This window comes from Mirounga leonina, unplaced genomic scaffold (genome assembly GCF_011800145.1).
Source record: "Mirounga leonina isolate KUSES-001 unplaced genomic scaffold, KU_Mleo_1.0 Mir_154, whole genome shotgun sequence".
Lineage (NCBI taxonomy): Eukaryota > Metazoa > Chordata > Mammalia > Carnivora > Phocidae > Mirounga > Mirounga leonina.
The window spans coordinates 8,320,235-8,340,517 of record NW_023270389.1 but is presented as its reverse complement, the minus strand read 5'-3'; the positions used below and the strand labels follow the sequence as shown (position 1 = coordinate 8,340,517).

Genomic DNA, 20,283 nt, shown 5'->3' with positions numbered 1-20,283 from the left:
GCCTCAACACAAGGGCGTGGAGAAGCTTCTTATTATTCTGAAGTCATCGTGCAGCTCAGCGCATTAGGAAAGAAAGCTCAACGTGCAGGGTTTGGTTAAAACATGACATTAGCCTAGAAAAGGAGAGACCTTAGGGACCCAGGTCAGTTCCACTCTATTTCCAACTCTGTCTTGCTCAAATTGTGCTCTTGTCCTCACATTTTGACAGCCATCATCCATGCGGGATCACCCAGCAATGATGCCCCAGTTCTGACACTTTCTTAATCTCCCAAGGGAGGGAATTGCGCTCTCCTAGAGGTCTAGCTCCTGGAGCTCAAGAGAAGGCTTTTTCTGTGCCATAGAAGAATCACTTTACTAGCAATGAATTCTGCACTCTGCCACTCTGCTCTATGCTGAACTGCTCATAGGATCCTCATGCTTCCAAGGAGGGAGCCATTCTGAAGAACCAAATGGTTCACTTGGGGAGATCCTCAAGGTAGGAAACATCTCTGTTTTTCTTTGTTTTGGGGATGTCCACCCACACGCAGGAACTAGCTAGCTCTTGTGCTACATAAGCAGATCCTCCACACTCTGTTGTCATGGGAAGAAGGGAACGCTTTCTTTGTGGGGGTGGGAGGGCGACTCGAGCCGGCCTGCATGTCCTATCCACATCCTTCTCAACCTTTCTTTTTATCAGAGCTACAACCTAAATAATAAGAGCCATTTTGTCATCATTCTTACAACACATGCTCACATTTAGATGGCATCAGGAATTGTTAGCTCCAGGACCCCAAATTATAATTGTTTATATAATATCAGAACTTTTTGCCCCCCAAGAGTATTCAGTTTGATGCCCAGATACTTTCTTTCTCTCCCAAATACCACGTAGCATACCCACACTCCTTATGCCTGGCTGACGGTTTGCTGGAAATGAGCACGCAGACTGAGAAACGGGAGAAACCCCCAAAGGGCTGCATTGGTGCCAAGGAACATGGCGTCCATGGAACCATGAAGGTATGGGATGTGCCATTTACAAGATACACACTGCAACTGACACAGATGATTTAAAAAATATATGTGCATAGATAAATTGTAAACATGTCTGGCTGCCTAACATACATAGAGATAAATATGTGCATATCAATGGCCTTCACGTACAAATGCATTTGAATCAGAGTAATTGCAGGAATCGTCCCTGTGCTCTTGCCTTGGCTATTCTGGCACTTTGTTGTCTTTGTACGGCCCTGTATTACATGACCACGGCTTCCGACTCTCTGATAAGTAACTAGAAGCAGGGATGGCTCTGAGAAGAGGCCAGGGGCCACGGACACCACAAGAAAGCAGACAGAAGCCCGTGCAAAACTCGAAATAAGGAGAAGACATGTTCTTCATTGGGCACTGGAAGGGAGAAAAAACTTATCACAAAATGGACAACTTCCTGAGAAGGACGTATCCTTGACGGAGAGTGAATGGGCTGTCTTGGAGGTGCTGCGAGGTCTCAAAGAACCCCGACGGGATTACCTGGCTTGCGGAGAAGGTCCGTCAAGAACCTCAGCGGCAGGTGGCTGGAAAGTCATCAGCAATTACTGGAAGCACATTTTAAGATGTGCTCGCCAGTTAAAAGGTTCTGAGTTTGGAGTGGGAAGGGAGGCAGGTGGCTCGTGTAAGCTGTCACCCGGACATCTGGGACACGTATGGAGCTAAAGCTGCACTCCACGGGAAACAACGGATCACCTCTGGATCCTAGTGCACTGGTTCCAGCAAATATGATGACGTGGAGATGTGCTAACATCCATTTTCACAAGGTCATTTCCTGAAGGCTGCATTTCTACTCTAAAGAGTCTTTAGGAGACTTCAATTTGTTCAGGGAAAAAATAAAAATAAAACAACAATTCACTTCATCATCACCCAAAAACCCCAGAATACTAATGATAAAATCTGAACTTAGAGCAAGGTTTCTGGACATGGGTACTATTGACGTTTGGGGCTGGAAAAGGGCTCATCGTGGAGGAACATTCTCTGTACCGCAGGATGGTGGTCAGCCACATCCCTGACCTCTAGTCACCGGAGGCCAGGAGTACCTGTCTCCCAAAACCCTGACGACCAAATGTCCCCTGAGGTACAAGTTCACCCTGTTGAGAACCAATGATGTAGAATAAGAGAGGCTTTACTTTTTCTTACTGAGGAACTCAAAGGGTTTAAAGGGATTGGCTTGTTATTCCTCGGAGCATTTTTATGAAGCAGATGTATGACAAGTATTGCCTTCATTTTGCATTTTTGAAATCAAGGCTCCTGAGAGACTGGGTGGCAGCCGATCAGACTAGACTCTCAACACCATTTGGAGGCTCAAAAGATGGAGCCTCTTTGCTAGATACAACTTCATTACGTCTCCCGCTTGCTTCTCTTATCTTCCATGATTATTCCCCTTCCAAACTCCAAAAATCATTGTTACTTTCTACCCAGGACAAGGCCCAAGACAGAAAGGCTGTCTGGTTCGACGGGAAACCCCTTTAGAAGGTGCACATGGCAAGGTTCTAGAGTTCCAATTCTGGCAGGCTGTGTTTTCATTTTCTACTTAGAAATTAAGGGAGGAAAGAGCACAGCAGAAAACATCCATGGGATACATTCTTCACTTGGTTTAAAAAAAAAAATTCTAAGAGTTCCTATGGATTTACTAAGTGTCAGCCAACCTCTCTGGATGTGTTACCTCCTCTCTAACTGTGTGTATTATATACATAAACTTCTCTTAGGAAGCCAGAATCTAGGGGGTTTTAATATGATCATCTTCCCCCAATCCAGAAAAGTGCCAAACCTTCTATCAGGGGCGTGACAAATATGTACAAGGGCTTGCCCCTAACTAAGTAGTGCCAGAAGAAAAACTTTCACGGTCGAGCCTGCCGATGTCCTTGATACACACACACAGAGCCAGCAAAGGAAGATTCAAAGCGGGGGAGGGAGTCCTGAGCCTCAGTAAGCCTGCGATTGCTTCGCTAATCACAGAACCGAATCAAATATCAATGTCGATGCTATGCCACAGCAAACATCTGCAAGGCCCAAGCCAATTTCCTTCTTGGATGCTAAAATGTTCTCCAGAAGATAACCCAACCTTCCAAAAGGGGCCCCGTTTTTCTGAGACCTTACTCCTGCTTTTCTAAGTTCATCAAAAATAGAAATGAGAATGTGTCCCTGTAGGTGACTGCAGAAGTATGGACCCAAGGTTATAACGATTGCTTCAAATGGCCCCCATTTTTGCTTCTTTTTTTTCCTGAAAACTTAATTTTCTTCTCTTCCTTCTATTCTCTCTCTTTGTTCCAGCCATTCTGCCCGACTCTGCTGGGGTCAAATATGAAGCATGCCAAGGATCTCTCTTTACATGCTTGCTCGTCCCCCACGGGTCCTCGCCCGAAGTGATTTTAATGAATTATGCTTAAGGAAATAGGAGATCAGGCATATATCAACAACTAGGAATATTCAGAAGTGACCTAAATAAAGACACTGAAGAACTGCTTGTCCACACAAAAGCCTCTAGAGGGAAGAAGATTTACTTGCCAAGTACCTTCTTTGCAATAGAAATGAGTATGTATATTTAGTAAAGCTTCTGGGAAAGAAAAAAATACCCTGCTTCAATATTAAGGATATAAAAAGTTCCCAGGTTCCAGAACTCTTAGACTTCCAACTCAGCCAAAATATATTTTCACATATTAACCTCTTATTTAAAACTTGTATCTATTTCAGTGATCCTTTACCCTTTGGAATAATCAAGGACCTAATACGCAACATCATAAGCACCCTATGTGAAAAGTTTGAACACTTTAAAGTTCTCACTTCATCTGTGCAATGCTTTGGGTTGTGATAAGAGCAAAGGAAAATACAGAAAAGCCTGTGTATAACTTTTCTGCTAAAACGTTAATGAATGAAAATCCCACGCTATTGCACATACACAATAGTATTTTCTTTTGTCTCTACTGTAAAAAAAAAAAGCACTACAAAGGGTTCCTCTGCATATTATTTCCAACAATTTAGGCACAACTGGAAGGCTTAGCTCAAATTTTCCATAATAATTTACTTTGTGCTTAGAATAGTCACCTAAGTTTAAGCTAGCAGAAAAATTCTTTAGAAAACTGTAATCATTGACTGACATTCCAAGAGAGCCAAAATAATTCTTAAACACAGAGTGGGGGGTTAAAATGCTTACTTTTTCTCTTTTTAAGTGCTTTAGAAAAGAATAAAAAGTTACGGCTTTAGTAATGAAGGGAGTGCACAGGGCCCTTCTAGGGACTAGTCATAAATCATGCTCAACCATCTGCAATGCAGATATATCAGGGACAGGAAAAAGTCATTTTGATATCTGTTTTGCGTTATGACAACCTTTGCAGGAGTGGTGAGTGTGTTTTTGCTAATGTTGACAGGACTGTACTTCTTCCAAGACAAGTGAACACGTCTGCCTAGCAGCGCGATTCAACCAGTGTTGCCGGGAGTCTGAAATGCTTAATAGCTGACCAGATGGGGAAGAAGGAAACTCTCTGGTTACTGAGCCTCTTAGCCTTTATCCTTTGTCAATCATGCCAGGAGGGGGAGAGAAGGAAATACACACACACAAACCTCAAAAAGTAAATATGCTCCTCAGAGTTACCCAACCTGGTGTGCTAGGAAAAATATATAACCAGACAATTCACTACACTGTCTTACCATGTCCATGCTTACAAAGCCCAGGCCACTCTTCATGCATGATTCCATTTAAACAAAAGAAGGCCATGGTGGTACAGCCCAGTGACTTGGGAGAACCTTATAACAAATTAGGGCATCTAGAAGCTCACAGAAGACGTTAGAGTGTGGAGCCTTACAGGCCTCCAGTAACAATCCACCATAAGGTAGAAAGAGAATTTATTTTAGTGAACAAATAAGCTTCGGGGTCAAAGGCACTTCCCAGAAATGTTAGAAATTAGATTTTTAATCATCTTATGGTCAAACACATTTAAATTTGCGACCCTTCAAGTTGGAGGCATCCGTTTTCTTAGATGTGCATCCCACCCCCAAAATCAATGCAGCTGGTTCATTATAATGAATAATCTGAGACCAAAATTATTTAATAAGGAAGTATTTCTGGGTTTCCCTTACCAAAAAAACCCCCCAAAAAGTACCAACATGCCTTCCATAGCATATAAACACTAAGGTTATCCTTTATGTATTATCGACTATGTTTTTTTTTTTGTGTGTGTGGAAATTCAGAACTGATGGTACTAGGCAAACCCCAAAATATATTATGTGTTAGCCTAAGCTCTGAAGTTAGTGATATAATGCACATTTACTAAAATAAAACCAGGGGCAGAACACATGACTAATATTATAATAGGAAGACTGGAATCTAAACAATGTGAATTAATGACCAGCAATGTTCTTCATAGTTTACATAAAGAAACCAACAAAATGAAACAGTGAAGAAAAGCAACTCTAAACAATGTACAGCAGTCATCCCAGTCTGGCTTTGCAGACTGGAGCATTATAATGAGGAATATTCCTGCAGAGAATGTATGCTAGCAGGTCACCCAAACAGTATGTGATGGGAACAGCAAAATAGACAAGGATAAAAACTTTTTATGAACCAGACTAAATGCCAGAGCCCCCAAGGGACTATGTCCAAGTATTAGATGTAGCTCACTGTCATCTTGGAAAGGAGAATGTGAAGGTCTTTTCATCAAAACCAGCCAATTTGGGTCTGTTCAACTTAAACACATTAGCGCAAACCTCCAGACAAGCCCATCTTATAAATAGTAAAACACACTGCTCTTTGGAAATGAAAGGAAACGCCCCAAGCGGCATCGACAACAAAAAGGGACAATCAAATGCGTAAGTCAACCAATCGGAAACCTAAAGAATGAAAAGAAAACCCCAGTGTAGGAAAAGCAAGTAAAAAAACGGAGCATGATCCCCCCAAATCAAAGAAGAAACTAACCAGCTGAGTTAGGAGTCGAGGGTGAGTTAGCTTGGCTTCCATGGGCTGACACATTGGTAGCAGTGACAGCCGTTTTGGCAGCATAAATATTGGCTTCCTCTTGAAATTTACCTATGTTCTTCTTGTACCGGATTCGCTTATTTCCAAACCAGTTTGATACCTGGAGCAGTTAAAGAGAAGAGGAGAAAGTTAACATTCTGTCCTGTGCAAACATCTCAGAGGAAAATGAAGGTACTGGGAGGGCTGGAGGCAGGCTGCACGGGCTGATCCTATTCTGATTTCGAAACATCAATGAGAAGATCTGAAGGAAGGGCACCGAGAAGGACCCCTGCACACAACGCAGTTCTCCTGCTTAATACAACACCATTTAGCAAAAACAATGCAGCAGAACATCCTACGGAGGAGCTGCTCATTTGGATTTGGATTTGGACAATTTTAGTTCAGGACAAGCATTTTAAAATTGCTTACCTCTTAAGAACACGACACCAAAATAAACAGCATTTCAGGAGAAATGTTACTTATCAACGCTAACACTGACTTTGAGCAATCAAGAGGCACAGACTTGTAATCATCCATACAAATCCGTATCAACATACAGGGTGCTCTCACTGAAGGATTAATTTCAAATTTTTAGAAGTTGAATAATTGCTAATATGGACTAGATTCTTAGCTGCAGGTACTGTGGACCTTAGGATCAAGATAATCCGATTGGATAGTTTTCACCAAGTATTTTGAGCAAAGCTTGATGTTATCTACAGGAGGAAAAACTGAAGCATAGCAGAGATTAGTCCTTTGAATTCCAGGCTTTAAATGTTAAAGCCAATACACAAAATAAACCTAATTTACTTTCACTTGTTAATTTATTTCCTTCATGTGGCTCACAGCAGCCGTCCTGGCTTCATTCTGCATCCCCGTTCCCTTTATACCAAGACCCCTGCCAGACACAAGGGGCGACGCAGTTAAATTCAAGTTTTACCCCCGTCATTCCTGCCTTACGAGGAACGCTTTATACCCCATAGTCCAGATGTGATTTCAAACTAAAATGTTGTTGTTTTTTTTTAATAAAATTACAAAACAAACTATGAAGCTGGTGAGGGAAGAGAAAGTTGGTAACACATGTACCACAGCTGACACGTAGTTTCTCTTTACCCGAACAATGGCCGATAAAGGACGTTTTTGTAAAACCACAGTTACCTTTTAAATGCATTAGCAAAAGTTAAAAATCCTATAAAGTAAGCCCTCCTCTGCCTGTGTGGCTTACGCTACGGGAGGGAATGCCAAGCCTTTGTTATCAAAACCAAACCATACCATTGCAGTATTAGTAAATGAGAGGAGAAAAATTCAATGAGAAATTGCTTGAGTCATTGTAAATGCTGGTGCCTACAGGAGAGCAAGGGCCATTTTAGGACCACTGCATATCTAATTCCATTCCCAAACTCATGCTTTCCTTGTTATAACTTTCACTATTTGTATGATGGAGAGGAAAAGAGGCAGGGAGATTTTTCTAAGGTAACTGGATGTGTTGGAAAAAAGGGGGAAAGATGAAGGTAGTTTGGGAGGGCTTTAGAGAAGGAAAGAAATGCCTGAGGTCTAGTTAAATAAGCTACTTGAGAAGACGAGAAGGAACATGTTGTGGGAGTGAGTCTCTTCTCAACGAGAAGAACAGACGGGTGGGCAAGATGCTTGGTCAGTTCAGGCATTCCCTACATGGCCCACGAGGTGATACTGGATGTCCTGAGCCATGTACATAATCAGTGCTTTCATTAATTAACTTGCTGTTCATAGTCACGGAAGGTCTGCCATGTGCTAGGCACTAGGGACACAAAGAGGACAGACACAGTCTGAGGCAGGTAATACGGAAAAAATAATCAGTTCTCTGGGGAGAGTTTGATCACATTTCAAACATGTTAAGTTTGAAGAGCCCGGGCAGAGCCATGGCAAAGTCCAGTGGGAAGGAAGACACATGAGTCAGTCTTAACTGACTGAGCCACCCAGGGGCCCCAAGATGGGGGGGTAATTATTAACCAAAAAAACTGACAAAAACAACAAAAAACCCAAAAAACAAAAAAGAAAGAAACAGCCCCAAAATGGCTACAATAAAAAAAGTCCAAAATCGGGATCCCCTAGATTTGGGAACTTAAGGGAGATTTAATAAATCATGTGGTCCAACAAACCATGATTGGCAGATGGGATAACTAGGACCCAAAAAGAGGGAGTTCCCTAAAATCTCACAGTTGACTCCTGACAAAAACATGTTCCTAGACAAATGCTTTTGTTATTGTATCATATCATACTGTCTCCCAATGGGACTTGTTTGGCAACAGTGGAACAGCTCTGTTGTAGTTGGGAGGGAGTCATGTGATGGGGAAGGAAGAATGGCATGGCCTTAGGGTGGGTGAAGCAAAGCGAAACGTGATACAGTATGTAAATATTCATTTTAATGGACAAACTATGTGCACCTGAGTTTCCATAACAAAGGAAGTGAAAGTTGCTGGAACAGGCCGGGATTCCATCTTTGATCTAGATAGAATACAGACTAACTCCAGAACAGTTCCTTCTACCTTCAATAGGGATTTAGAATTCTGAATCCCAGAATTAGAATTCAGACAGTCTAGTGATTTAGTTCTACTTTAGAAGCAGAAGATTCCATGTATCAAATTTACTGATGGTCAGTTAGTGATATGGTTCATGCCTGGAACCATTCCTCAAACAGGCAGCAAATATCAAAAACCATCAAATATCTTTTCTTGTGGACAAGGGATCTAAAGTTGGACAAGAATGGTTAGAGACCTAGATAAAACCAGGTGACGGGAGTTTGACCACTCGTGTTCTGCTTTCCTAGGGTTAAGACTGGAACAACCTTCACCTGGGTCAAAGCACCCGCGGAAGGTCTGAGTTGAAAGGGTTGGTGTTTCCAAGACTGCTGCAAAATCCCCCACAGCCTGTTGGGGGGGCCCTGGTGAGCTCTTCATTGCACACACTCTGTGTGGAGGTCTATATTCTGACTGGACCTAACTGAGCTTAGCTAAGCACAGGTTGATGGGATCAGCAGGGAGTAACGGAAGCCAGGATTCAATTCAAGGAAGTACAAATGCTCAGTGTATACAAAACAGCATCTGTTTTGCTTGGAAAATGCTAAGTGAAGTTTCTTGCTACAGTAGGCTTCTTTCCCCCACTCCCCTACCTCTTTTATGGAAAGGTCAGTACATATTGGTTCTCTTGCATGAGACCTATTTCAGAGGAAATTTCTCTGATAGCTTTCAGAACCATCATTACTGTTCTCAGCTAGAGACCAGGGGTGGTATTTGAGGTTCAGATTAAATAAGAAGTTTTGGACAGATCCCTTGAGTAGACAAAATATAAATACATATAAATATTGCCTACTTTTCTACTTCATACTAATGTTGAAGACTCCAGGTCGATAAAAATGTCTTACCATGTACCTTTCCACGTCAAAGGCATCTGTTATGGTTATCGCTCTTTGTGGAAAAGGGGCACCCAGTGACATTTTGTGCAACCATTCCAACGCAATCATAGTGACATGTTAAAATTCCCACACTCCATCAGTTACAGAGCGAGCACATCAAGAGAAGACATTTGAGTCCCTTTCCCTGAAAAGTTCCATTCACTGACTCTTTCCTGGGTTGGGCACAAGATGGGCTAAGGAATGGACTGTGTTTGAGAAAAAGAGTATGAGAAATGCGGATAGCTTTCCAAGGACAGGCAAGAACCTTGACCCATTTCTGAAGCAACGGAGCATTCAATGGGAAGAACCCTACCCGTTTGTCTACTGTACTCTACTTCTCCCACTTCTGCTGGTCCCTCTCAAGTTTGTCCAGGTACTTACCTGGAAACTCTCCTACTTAAACACCTCACGTGCTTCCCTTGCCATGTGAGGGCTTTAGCAAATGGAACCTGCAAGGCATGAAAGCTCAGTAAAGCAACACCTCTGAGAGCAGAGCCAGGCTACAGGCTGAGCCTTTGGAGGGCTCCTCACCTGGGACACTGTGATGCCACACTTCTTGGCTAGCTCCTCTTTGGCTTCCTCACTGGGATAAGGGTTGCTGAGATGGGAATAGAAATATTCATTCAGGATTTCCGTCGCTTGCTTGTTGAAGTTCCGTCTCTTCCGCCTTCATAAAGAGAAAAGAAAGAACGACAAAAAAAAAAAAAAAAAGTTCACACCAAATACATATAAAGAGGGAGAGACGGGGATCTACTTCTGTGAAAAGACAAATTTTTGAGCAAAAAGTGGATTAGAGGAAATTTGCACCAAGGGGCTGGCTGCCAAAGCCGTCACTGAAAGTATCTGTATGCTATAGAACCAAGGTATGAATTCAGGTCTGCTTAACTACAAAACCCAACCTCCTTCTTACGTACAAATTGCCTCCTGGCAATTACAAAGACTCTGGAGGCTTCCATTAAAAATAAGTTATTATTTTCCCTTTATTCCATTCCCAGGTAAATGCATACAGAATTTTTTTAAAGGCATCTGGGGAAGAGGGTGTGGAAGGCACTGAAATTAGCCCCCTGGACTGTGTGACCTCCCACAGAAGGAGACAAGTAGCACTTTTCAAGCAAGAACAGCGGCTAAATGGTAAAACAAAAGCCCACAGAAATCTCCTTAATACACAGGTTGCTGAAAGGAAGAGAACTACTTTTTGAATAAAAGCATTTTTGTCTTTAAAAAAAAAAGTGCTAATTGAACTAATTTAAAGTGAGAATCATTTACTACCTCCTCACAGCTAAGGCCCATAGGCAGCCGGGGGAGCTGTTTGGGGACGCCAGGCTCACAGTAGAAGCTGGCTGGCCCTCCTCAAGGTGGTGGGGACTCCATCTTTAAATTAGCTCCATTAGCACTTTGCCTTTCTTGCTTTTATCAAAAGCTTTTTCCTTATGGAAGAGATTTCCAGAACATCCTTGGCTATGCCAGGATACAGGATTTCCCAATTTAGCCCAACAGAAAGCACGGAACAGCCTCGCTAGACAAGAAATTCAGCTAATATTGTATTTTCAGGGTCCCACTTGGATTAATTAACACAATAAAGTACCTGATTTTACCAGATGAACACCATCTGTCCATAGGTATTAACCACATCTGTCCAGACTATGCCAAGCCCAAGTCACTTTCCCAAATCATGCTGAGTTTCTGGGTCACCCAGCATCAGAAATTGGGCAGAATGGATTAAAAAAAAAAAGCCCAACTAAAAAAATAGGTATTTGTTAAAAGTCCTTGTCTGCTGGGAATTTGGGGGAAGATAGCCAAGCGGCCAACGTGGGCTCCAGGCCAGGCTTTAGATAACCTTTGGCTTCTTCTCTACCTAAAGAAAACAGTTGTCTTAGGCCTGGGGAACTGGACCCTGAAGGCTCCCCTAATTGGGAGAACCTCGGTTCATTCATTCAGCTGTCTGCATTAGCATCACACTGTATTTTTTGGGAGTCTTCCAACTGAGCTCAAAGGAAGCCTCCCTGGAATGAGCTGGTGGTACGAGGCCAGTGCCGACAAGCTGTTCCTGACTCTCTTCTCACACTGCTGTGCAACATTCCCTGGGTGGTCTCATCGACTCTGATGGGCTCCCTTATCACACTGCTCTCAGTGGCTGTCTCCATGGAGGGCCTTGGAAATCCCAAGATCAGGACTTTTCAGGACTTCAGGACACCTAGTGAAAATGAGACACTTCTGACCATAAGGTTCTTTGAGCTAGACAACTGGCTTTGGCTTGAAGTGGTATCAGCTTGGTGAGTTAACATTTGTGACTTCGAGCCAATCAAAAGCCTTGGGAGTTAGGTATCTGGGTGTTTAATGTTAAGGAATGTGGAGGTTGATCGAATAGTACTGGATAAATGCAGCATTTTAGGAATGAAACCTTTTGAATCAGAGTGAGTCAAGAGTGGGAGGTGTAGGCACTCCAGACACCGTTGCTAAATACCGAATGTGTTACCTCCTGCCCTGTCCACTCTCCTAAGGGTCACTGCCTATCTACCACCACAATCCCCAGGCACTTCCAACACACTCTGTATCTCCAAAACTCGCATCGCATTTCACCCAAACCAGCTCCATTGTCTTCCTTCCCCACATCACCATGGATGCGGTACACTGTGTCTAATTTGTTCATCCATCCATTCATTCAAATATTTGAGTACCTAGCAGGTGCCAGAACCTAGGGGTGGTTCTTTTTTTTTTTTATTCTTATGTTAATCCTCATACATTACATCATTAGTTTTAGATGAAGTGTTCCATGATTCATTGTTTGTGCACAACACCCAGTGCTCCATGCAGAATGTGCCCTCAATACCCACCACCAGGCTAACCCATCCTCCCACCCCCCTCCCCTCTAGAACCCTGTTTGTTTTTCAGAGTCCATCATCTCTCATGGTTCGTCTACCCCTCCGATTTCCCCCACTTCATTCTTCCCCTCCCGCTACCTTCTTCTTCTTCTTCTTTTTTTTTTTCTTAACATATATTGCATTATTTGTTTCAGAGGTACAGATCTGAGATTCAACAGTCTTGCACAATTCACAGCGCTTACCAGAGCACATACCCTTCCCAGTGTCTATCACCCAGTCACCCCATCCCTCCCACCCCACCCCCCACCCCAACCCTCAGTTTGTTTCCTGCAATTAAGAATTCCTCATATCAGTGAGATCATATGATACATGTCTTTCTCTGTTTGACTTATTTCACTCAACATAATACCCTCCAGTTCCATCCACGTCATTGCAAATGGCAAGATCTCATTCCTTTTGGTGGCTGCACAATATTCCATTGTATATATATATACCACATCTTCTTTATCCATTCATCTGTCGATGGACATCTTGGCTCTTTCCACAGTTTGGCTATTGTGGACATTGCTGCTATAAACATCGGGGTGCACGTACCCCTTCGGATCCCTACTTTTGTATCTTTGGGGTAAATACCCAGTAGTGCAATTGCTGGATCATATGGTAGCTCTATTTTCAACTTTTTGAGGAACCTCCATACAGTTTTCCAGAGTGGCTGCACCAGCTTGCATTCCCACCCCTAGGGGTGGTTCTTAACCCATCCTTCTGTCTTACCTTCATCAGATGAGGGGCCCCAAAGCAAATCCTGTCAGTTCTATTCTTTCAAATCCGACCCTTTTATTCCAGCCTATTGTCGCTCTATTTTTGAAATGGGTTCAGAGAAGCCACTCTCTATCATGTAATGGTCTGGCTAGTGCTGCACAGTGGTGCTTTCAGCAATAATGGGAATGTTCTAGATCTCTGCTGCCCAGGCTAGCAGCCACGAGCCTGCTTGTGGCCACTGAGCAGCTCGAATGTGGCTGGTGTAACTGGAGGGGTACATTCTGAAATTTTATTGATTTCAATGTAATTCAGTTTGCATTAACTTAAATTTAAAAATCAAATAGCCACTTACCAGACAGTGCAACTCTAGACCGATGCATTCCAGAAATACTTTCTGCAAGGCGTGAACTCACAGCCCTACCACACACCATCAAAAGCATGAAATGTCTCTCAAACCTCTTGCTTTAGTCTATTCTGTAATGCACACAATGTTTATCTTAAAAGGAAAATGATCTTCCCCTGCATATTTAAGTAAAATGGGGAAGGCACTTCATACTTATTCAGTGTTCACCCAGTTTGAGGAACACGGGCTTTAACAGTGGGGTCCTACTGTGTCCCCTGTCCCATTCAGCTCGTCCTCAAGAGAAGCACTAGAATAATTCTCCCAGACCATGGATCTGATCATGTCACAATAATAGTAATAGTAATGATAATAATAATAAAATATAAATACAATAAATAAAATAATAAATAATATATAATGTGGTGATCCTTAATATATTAAGGAACTACTGTGTGAATTATGGTGTGAATACCATATTCCAACCCTATACTAAGTTTTTTTTTTCTTCATATTATCTTATTTATTCCTGTGCATAGGATTAGCCCCATTTTACAGACCAGAGTCCTAGGGAGGATAGGCCACTTAGCCCGCCTTCTAAATGACGGCATTCCCTCCTTAAACAGCTCTCACGGTTTCTGTTTCTCAGGACAAATTTGAAGTCTTCACGGGTACAGTTAAGGGTCTTTAGTGGACCTGTCCTATCCCTAGTGCCGCATCTCCCCCAGTCCTAAACACGCTCTGCACAATTTTGTCTAGCCACATCATATGCTTGCTTCTCCATGCCCCCAAAGACACTCGTGACTTTTGTGCTCTTCACACCAACCTGTGTATTTCTCTCCCATAGCATTTGCCACAGGTTCACCTAGGTCTCCCCAGCTAAACAAGTTCCTCAAGGGAAGGAGCCACGTGTCCCTCATCTTTGAAACCCTAGCGCCTCACACATAGTAAGCACTCCAGCGAAGCAATGCTTGTTGATGTTGGCTTGCGTTGTTTCCCTTTGCCCATGGTAGTCTTTCTGTTTGGCAAACACCCTGCTCGCTCTGGGATCCCAAACTGTCTGCCCTCTCCCGCATTCAGCGCCCCCCTCGGGCGGCACTGGGAGAGGTACTTCACGAGGAACATGCCATTTTATGTTCACTCATCAGAGTGTCTGTTTGTCCCACACAATTATAAGCTCCTTGAAGGTAAGACCCACATTTGTATGTGTTTTTTTCCCTCTTAGTTATTCTGGTGGCTAGCACAGCATCTGGCAGAGAATAAAACTCAACGAGATAAATCAGTCTAAATACAGGCCAGTTGGCCCAGACCTTCCTGCATGTCCTTCCCTCTCGTTGCCCGCCTTCCACTTTACTACTTCATTTAACGTAATCCCTCTCTCGGGGGGGTAAATGCAGAGGTGTTCTTCCAGCTGTTTATCCTCTTATTGTTGTCTCCAGCAAAATGTTACTGAACAGAAGTTAAAATTATTGCTTGAAAATCATTAAGAGAGTGTGTAAGTTCTCTCTCTCTCTCTCCCTCTTTCAACTGAGAAAACTGTGTTGAGGGTCCTGACAATAACTTTCCCAAGTTTGATAGCACAATGTTTGGGCCATAGCATGAGATAATAAATGTAGAATGAATGAATGAATGAATGGGTGGATGGATGGATATTTTTTCTGGCACAATTAAGTCAATGTAAGGAAGAGAAAAGGATATGACTTGAATGGACAAACCTGGACCAAGTGCTTAGCTGAGGACTATGGAAGGCAGAATCCTAAAAAGGTACCAGATTCCAGCCTGGCATCCCCGCCCTCCCCCAAGTGTGGGTGGGGTTGTGACAAAGAAAGGATATCCATCCTGTTAGTTTAGGGAGATTAGGTTAAAACCTTAAAACGGTGAGATTCTCTTGCTGGCTTCCAGGAACAAAGCGAGCAGTGAAGACGCGAGCTGGCCAGGGGGAGAGAATGGCTTCCGGGAGCTGGGGACCTCAGTCCCACAACCACAAGGAACTGAATTCTGCCCACAGCGGGAATGAGCTTGGAAGAGGACCCTGGAGCCTCCGATGAGATCATGGCCTCTGCCGACACCCGGATTACAGCTTTGTGAGACTAGGGCTGAGGATCCTGTTCAACTGTGCCCAGACGCCTAAACCACAGAAACTGTTCAATAATATCTTTGTGTTGTTTTAAGCTGCTAAATTTGCGATAATCTGTTAGGTGGCAACAGAAAACGGAGACAAGGAGTATTTTGTAACAAAGTAGCACCATTCGACTCCACATGCCTGTGACATTACAATGACTAATGCTGTTACTAAGTCAAACTCCCCTTGTATTTCATTTGTCTTCCACCAAATCTTTCACTGATGAAGCCCTGCCCATCAGATACATGTGGCTTTCAGCACCAGTTTCTCTTTCTGAGGTTTGTTTAGCTAGCTCTCCAACTACAGCACCGGAAGCAGTGATAGAAACTACCCCAATCACGAGGTCTGGGTAAACATTTCTTTTTTGAGCCCAGAAAGCCATTTGCTCAGCCGTCGGCTGGCATTTGGAGTTACACGCTTTCACCAATACCAAATATACCCTCAAAATAAGTACTAGTAAGAATGACAGAAGCTGAGCTGTTTTAGTTCGGAGACTTGGCTCAGAGGCACTGAATCAAAGGTTGCAGCCGAAGCGGGAAAGAGACCCTCTCGTAAGTGATTGTTCTTCTGATGCCAACTGGAACCACCTAGGCGAAGGCTGGTGGAAGTGACAGGAACCGTGTACAAAGCTCGCCAAGTTTTGAGCCCGACCTTCAACTGCACACAGCACAGTTACCTCGAGCAGAAATCCAACAAGACAAGGATTTCTGCCTCTCCCTTCTCCCCGGGTTCTCTCTGGACGAGAATCCAGTCTGGGCCCGACTTTTCTCTTTTTCAATATCTGCCCACACAAATACCAACTCCATAATTTTAACTAGGGGAGTTTCCATGGGAATGGAAGCAACACACGCAGAAGGGCGGTGGCGGCCGAACGGGCACAGGACCTGGACAGAGGCCACCAGCCACTTGCACTCAACTGCTTTCAGGAAGCCGGGTTGGCAGCAGGTCGCGAGGCGAGGGAGATGCATGGGGGCCCTGCTTCAGGGACACTCTGCCTCCTTACCACCTCCCCCATCACCATGCCCAGCTGGATAAAACTCTTTGTGTGAACTTTCTCTTGACTTACCCTATAGAATTCTGGTGGCCCAGAGATGCATCTCGCTAGCTGGTACTCTCAACTCATATTCCATGTGACCCAAAACACACTGAATAAAAGGGAGTTTAGGAGATGCTAGAGAGTTTTAAAGAGGTCTGTGGACTGCAATAACCACAGTTGTGAACAGAGAGAAATACAGGTAAGTGAGCTGAATAATGCATGAGTTCGGGGGTGAACAACTTAATCAAGGAGCAGTGAATCTTTCCGTCTCATTGAAAAGGGACAAAACTGTAGATCATGAAATGGCACAGGACTCTGATACACGTTAAGTTCTACTAACTGAAATCATAGCCTGGGATGATTTTTAGGAATTGAAGTAATGAATGGTGACCTGCATTTATAGAAGCTGGCTAATATGAGGGCTGTCGATCGCGAAGGATGCCCACACCCTGAAAACATGTCTGCTAGATCAATGATCAAAACCTTCCTCTCGAGTATATGAAAGATAGGATTACCACCATCTTGCAGGCTGTGTATCAAAAATTAAAGAAACCAGAAGGATCTGGATAAATCCACTGGTCTAGAGAGTATGGGCCAAGAACTGATTACTGGTTCTCTGTTCTCAGTTTTTATCTTTTTTTTAAGAGGACCTCTCTTTCTTTTTTTTTTTTTTTTAATTTTATTTGTCAGAGAGAGAGAGAGAGAAAAGGCTTGATTGGGGGGAGGGGCAGAAGGAGAGGGAGAAGCAGGCTCCCCGCTGAGCAAGGAGCCCGACACAGGACTCGATCCCAGGACCCTGGGATCATGACCTGAGCAGAAGGCAGACGCTCAACTGACTGAGCCACTCAGGTGTCCCGAGGACCTTTCTATCCAGGGTTTCTTCGACTGAATTCTGTGAACTCACAAGTGAGGTCACGGGTGGCAATGCCAGATGGAAAACATCAAACCCTGATTGAAAATTGGGCACATAGCAGACCAGCCCTTGCTCCTCCGGACCCGTGGGACCAGGTCCTATTTGTCTTTGTGCTCCGGAAACTTAGCTCAGAGGATGCCACATGGCGATCTACTTACAAATATTTGTTGAGCTGAACTCAGTGCACTCTCTACCTGTCTGTAATGCAGAAAAGATCACAGCTCTCAAGCTGCACCATCTTTCTGGAGAACATGGGTCACGGTGGCATCCAGTGAGCCCACCCCAGCCCAGAGCTACAAGACGCACCTGTAAAAGGGGTACTGAGCGGGATGAAAATGCTGTCCTTGCTCTCACCCACCTCGGTCATCCCTGCTTCTCACTCAGATTAAGCAGCAGGGGTAAGAGAAAGCATCCTCTCTCATCACACGGTTCCCTATTTGGAGTTGTCCAAAACCATTGGCTTATGGAGTCTTGGCAGCCTCCCTCCCCAGACCCCAGAAGCTTCTGCAGGCTGCCATTCCGCTGGGCCTTTGACATGGTGAAAATGCAGCTTTTAGAGAGGGCCAGGTGTGGGTCCCAACCCTGCATCCGGGATCCCCCCAGGGGACAGGTGGCCCTGTCGGTGACTCACCGCGCATCCAGAAACCGGGAGCGTAGGATCATGACGGCCTCGCATGTGCTCTGCTTGAGCTGCATCTGGATGGAGCTGAACTTGCGGTGAATGATGCTGACCATCCGCTCGATCTCCTTTGGGGAGATGGGCCTGGTCCGGCTCTGCTCCCGCAGGAGGTTCATCACGTGGGTGGTAAACTCGTTGCATGCCTGGAATGGCAGGACAGTAAACACCGGCGCGTGTGGAGGGTCCGGGCCTACACGGAGGGCCGCGTGGACTTTTCTAAAGACTCGTACACGTGGAGACAACTCAGCTAGTCTGTGGGGGTTTTGTCACATCAGACGGATAAAATAAATGACTGGCCTAGAAATACCTTTCATCCTGTTTGACTCTAACTTTGGCCACGATTGAGATTTTTCTAAAGGGTAAAGAGAAATCTTAATCATTTTGTTTTCATGTATTTTAATACAGTGAAAGGTTGGGACCATGAATCCTAGTATAAAATACACCCCACGACCCTTTTCCCCAATGTTAACAGCTGAAGAGAGTTTGGGGTCAGATACGGCACAAACTTCTACCTTGCTCATTATCTCTGGTATATTAGAACCTCCACATGTCCAGTTTTGGGATGTGTCAACAGCCAAAAGACGGAATCATGAAATTAAAAGCTAATTCTTCTGGAAGATTTCTCATCCACCTATTTCTCCTTTCAGTTTTATTACCAGAATTCCCTCCTCTGCTGGCCTCCTGAAGACCCACTATATCCACAACACAAGTTGGAATCTGTCCTCAGAGGCCTTGTAGAAATAGGATCAACACATGATGGAGAGAATTCAGGAGCCATCCCTGCAGAAAGGAAACCTCTCCAGTTAGACCCACATACCATCAGCTCCGGAGGTGGGTGAGGTTAAAGATTGCTTTGCCCTCCTCCTTATTTTCCAGGTGCGTAAACTGTGGCCCAGGCAGAGGAGGGCCTTTTTCCTAAGGCCCACGGCAAAAAGGGAGCAGTCGAGCCAGGACCTGAACACTTCTTATTGCAAGCTGGGGACTTCTGTCCTTTCCCAGAACCCAAACTTGCTCCTGTGCACACCACTAGCCTTCCTTGTGGTGACTATTACTTAACATTTGAAGTCTGCTTTCCTTAGTGGAGCCCACAAATGGAAATATCTATTCACGGGCTAACCTACAGTAATGTTATAAGACTATATTAGATTTGTAACGGAACAGGCAAGATGGTCTTTGACAGTCGAAGAACTAGGGACTCAAAGGGCTCCAACTTAATATCAACACCAGAAACACACTCATTAACAATAACACTGCATTTACAGCACAAAGCCTCTCCTGTCTGTCAAGAATGCAGGAACAATGACACATTCACTCCTCATTTCTCTAAGAAATCCTTCGAGGTTGGTCGGCCGAAGATACCTCGGCAGACACATCCACCGGGCTGCGTCTACACTGGGGACTGGGAGCCCTGGTCTTCGAGCCCGCCTCCATGAGTGTCTAGGCAAAGCCTTTCACCACTCGGTGCCTCATTTTATACATCGGAGGGATTGGGTTCAATCATTCCTACCCTTGAGCAAGGCCAGCAGCCGCCACGGTCTTGTACAGTGACCTGCGGATGAAGCGAATTGTGTTATGGACACAGTAGAGTGGGCAAGAGGGGCCTGGACGGCCTGCATACAGACACTGTCTCTGGGACTCACTTTGCTGTGGGACCTTGGACAGTTACCTAACCTCTCTGGGACTTGTCTTCCTTATTTGTGAAACATGGGTGGCAGCACCCACCTCAAAGGGTATGGTAAGGGTCAGAGGAGTTACTGGGTGCGTGTCTGGCTGTGTAAGGATATATCTGGCGCCAGCTTCCCTCTTGGTAAAAAGAAACAGGGTCATGATTACCTTCTTTCTCCTCTGCAGGCCCATGCTGAAGATAAACCCAGAGATCAGGTCCATCTAGCATTCTGCTCTCCACCAAGAAAATTTCTATATCACCACCAGATCTGTATGATAAGCTTCTTCCCTGCCGACCCAACCCCCTCCCACTTGTAAACAAAGGGAAGGACATAAGATGTGGCATCGAGTAGATTCTAAGAGGCCACGGGGTAGGGAGTGCAGGGTTAGGCACAGAGCAAGCATCCCGACCAGCTCCGTGGGCAAATGCGGCCCCTCGCTGGCCTGCAGCCTCCTCACCTGGTGGGCACTCCAACAGGGGAGGGGCTGGATGTGAGGGGGCATTGTCAAGTGCACTCCTCTCCGCTGGGAAGCCCCAGTGCTGGGCTA

The 20,283-nt window shown here is 44.5% G+C and overlaps 1 protein-coding gene across 5 annotated transcripts in view; it reads right to left on the bottom strand.

The window, feature by feature from the left end:
- The window catches only part of PBX1 (PBX homeobox 1), a 284,693-nt gene that overhangs the window by 33,397 nt on the left and 231,013 nt on the right, over positions 1–20,283 (bottom strand). For 4 of the 5 annotated variants that reach the window (XM_035010053.1, XM_035010055.1, XM_035010058.1 and 1 more), the window contains 3 exons: positions 18,022–18,212; positions 9,930–10,065; positions 5,933–6,092 (listed from right to left, as the gene is read on the bottom strand). In XM_035010053.1, the coding sequence (XP_034865944.1) occupies positions 5,933–6,092; positions 9,930–10,065; positions 18,022–18,212 (487 nt within the window). The remainder of the gene's footprint in view (positions 1–5,932; positions 6,093–9,929; positions 10,066–18,021; positions 18,213–20,283) is intronic. The other variant, XM_035010056.1, reaches the window with a different exon arrangement.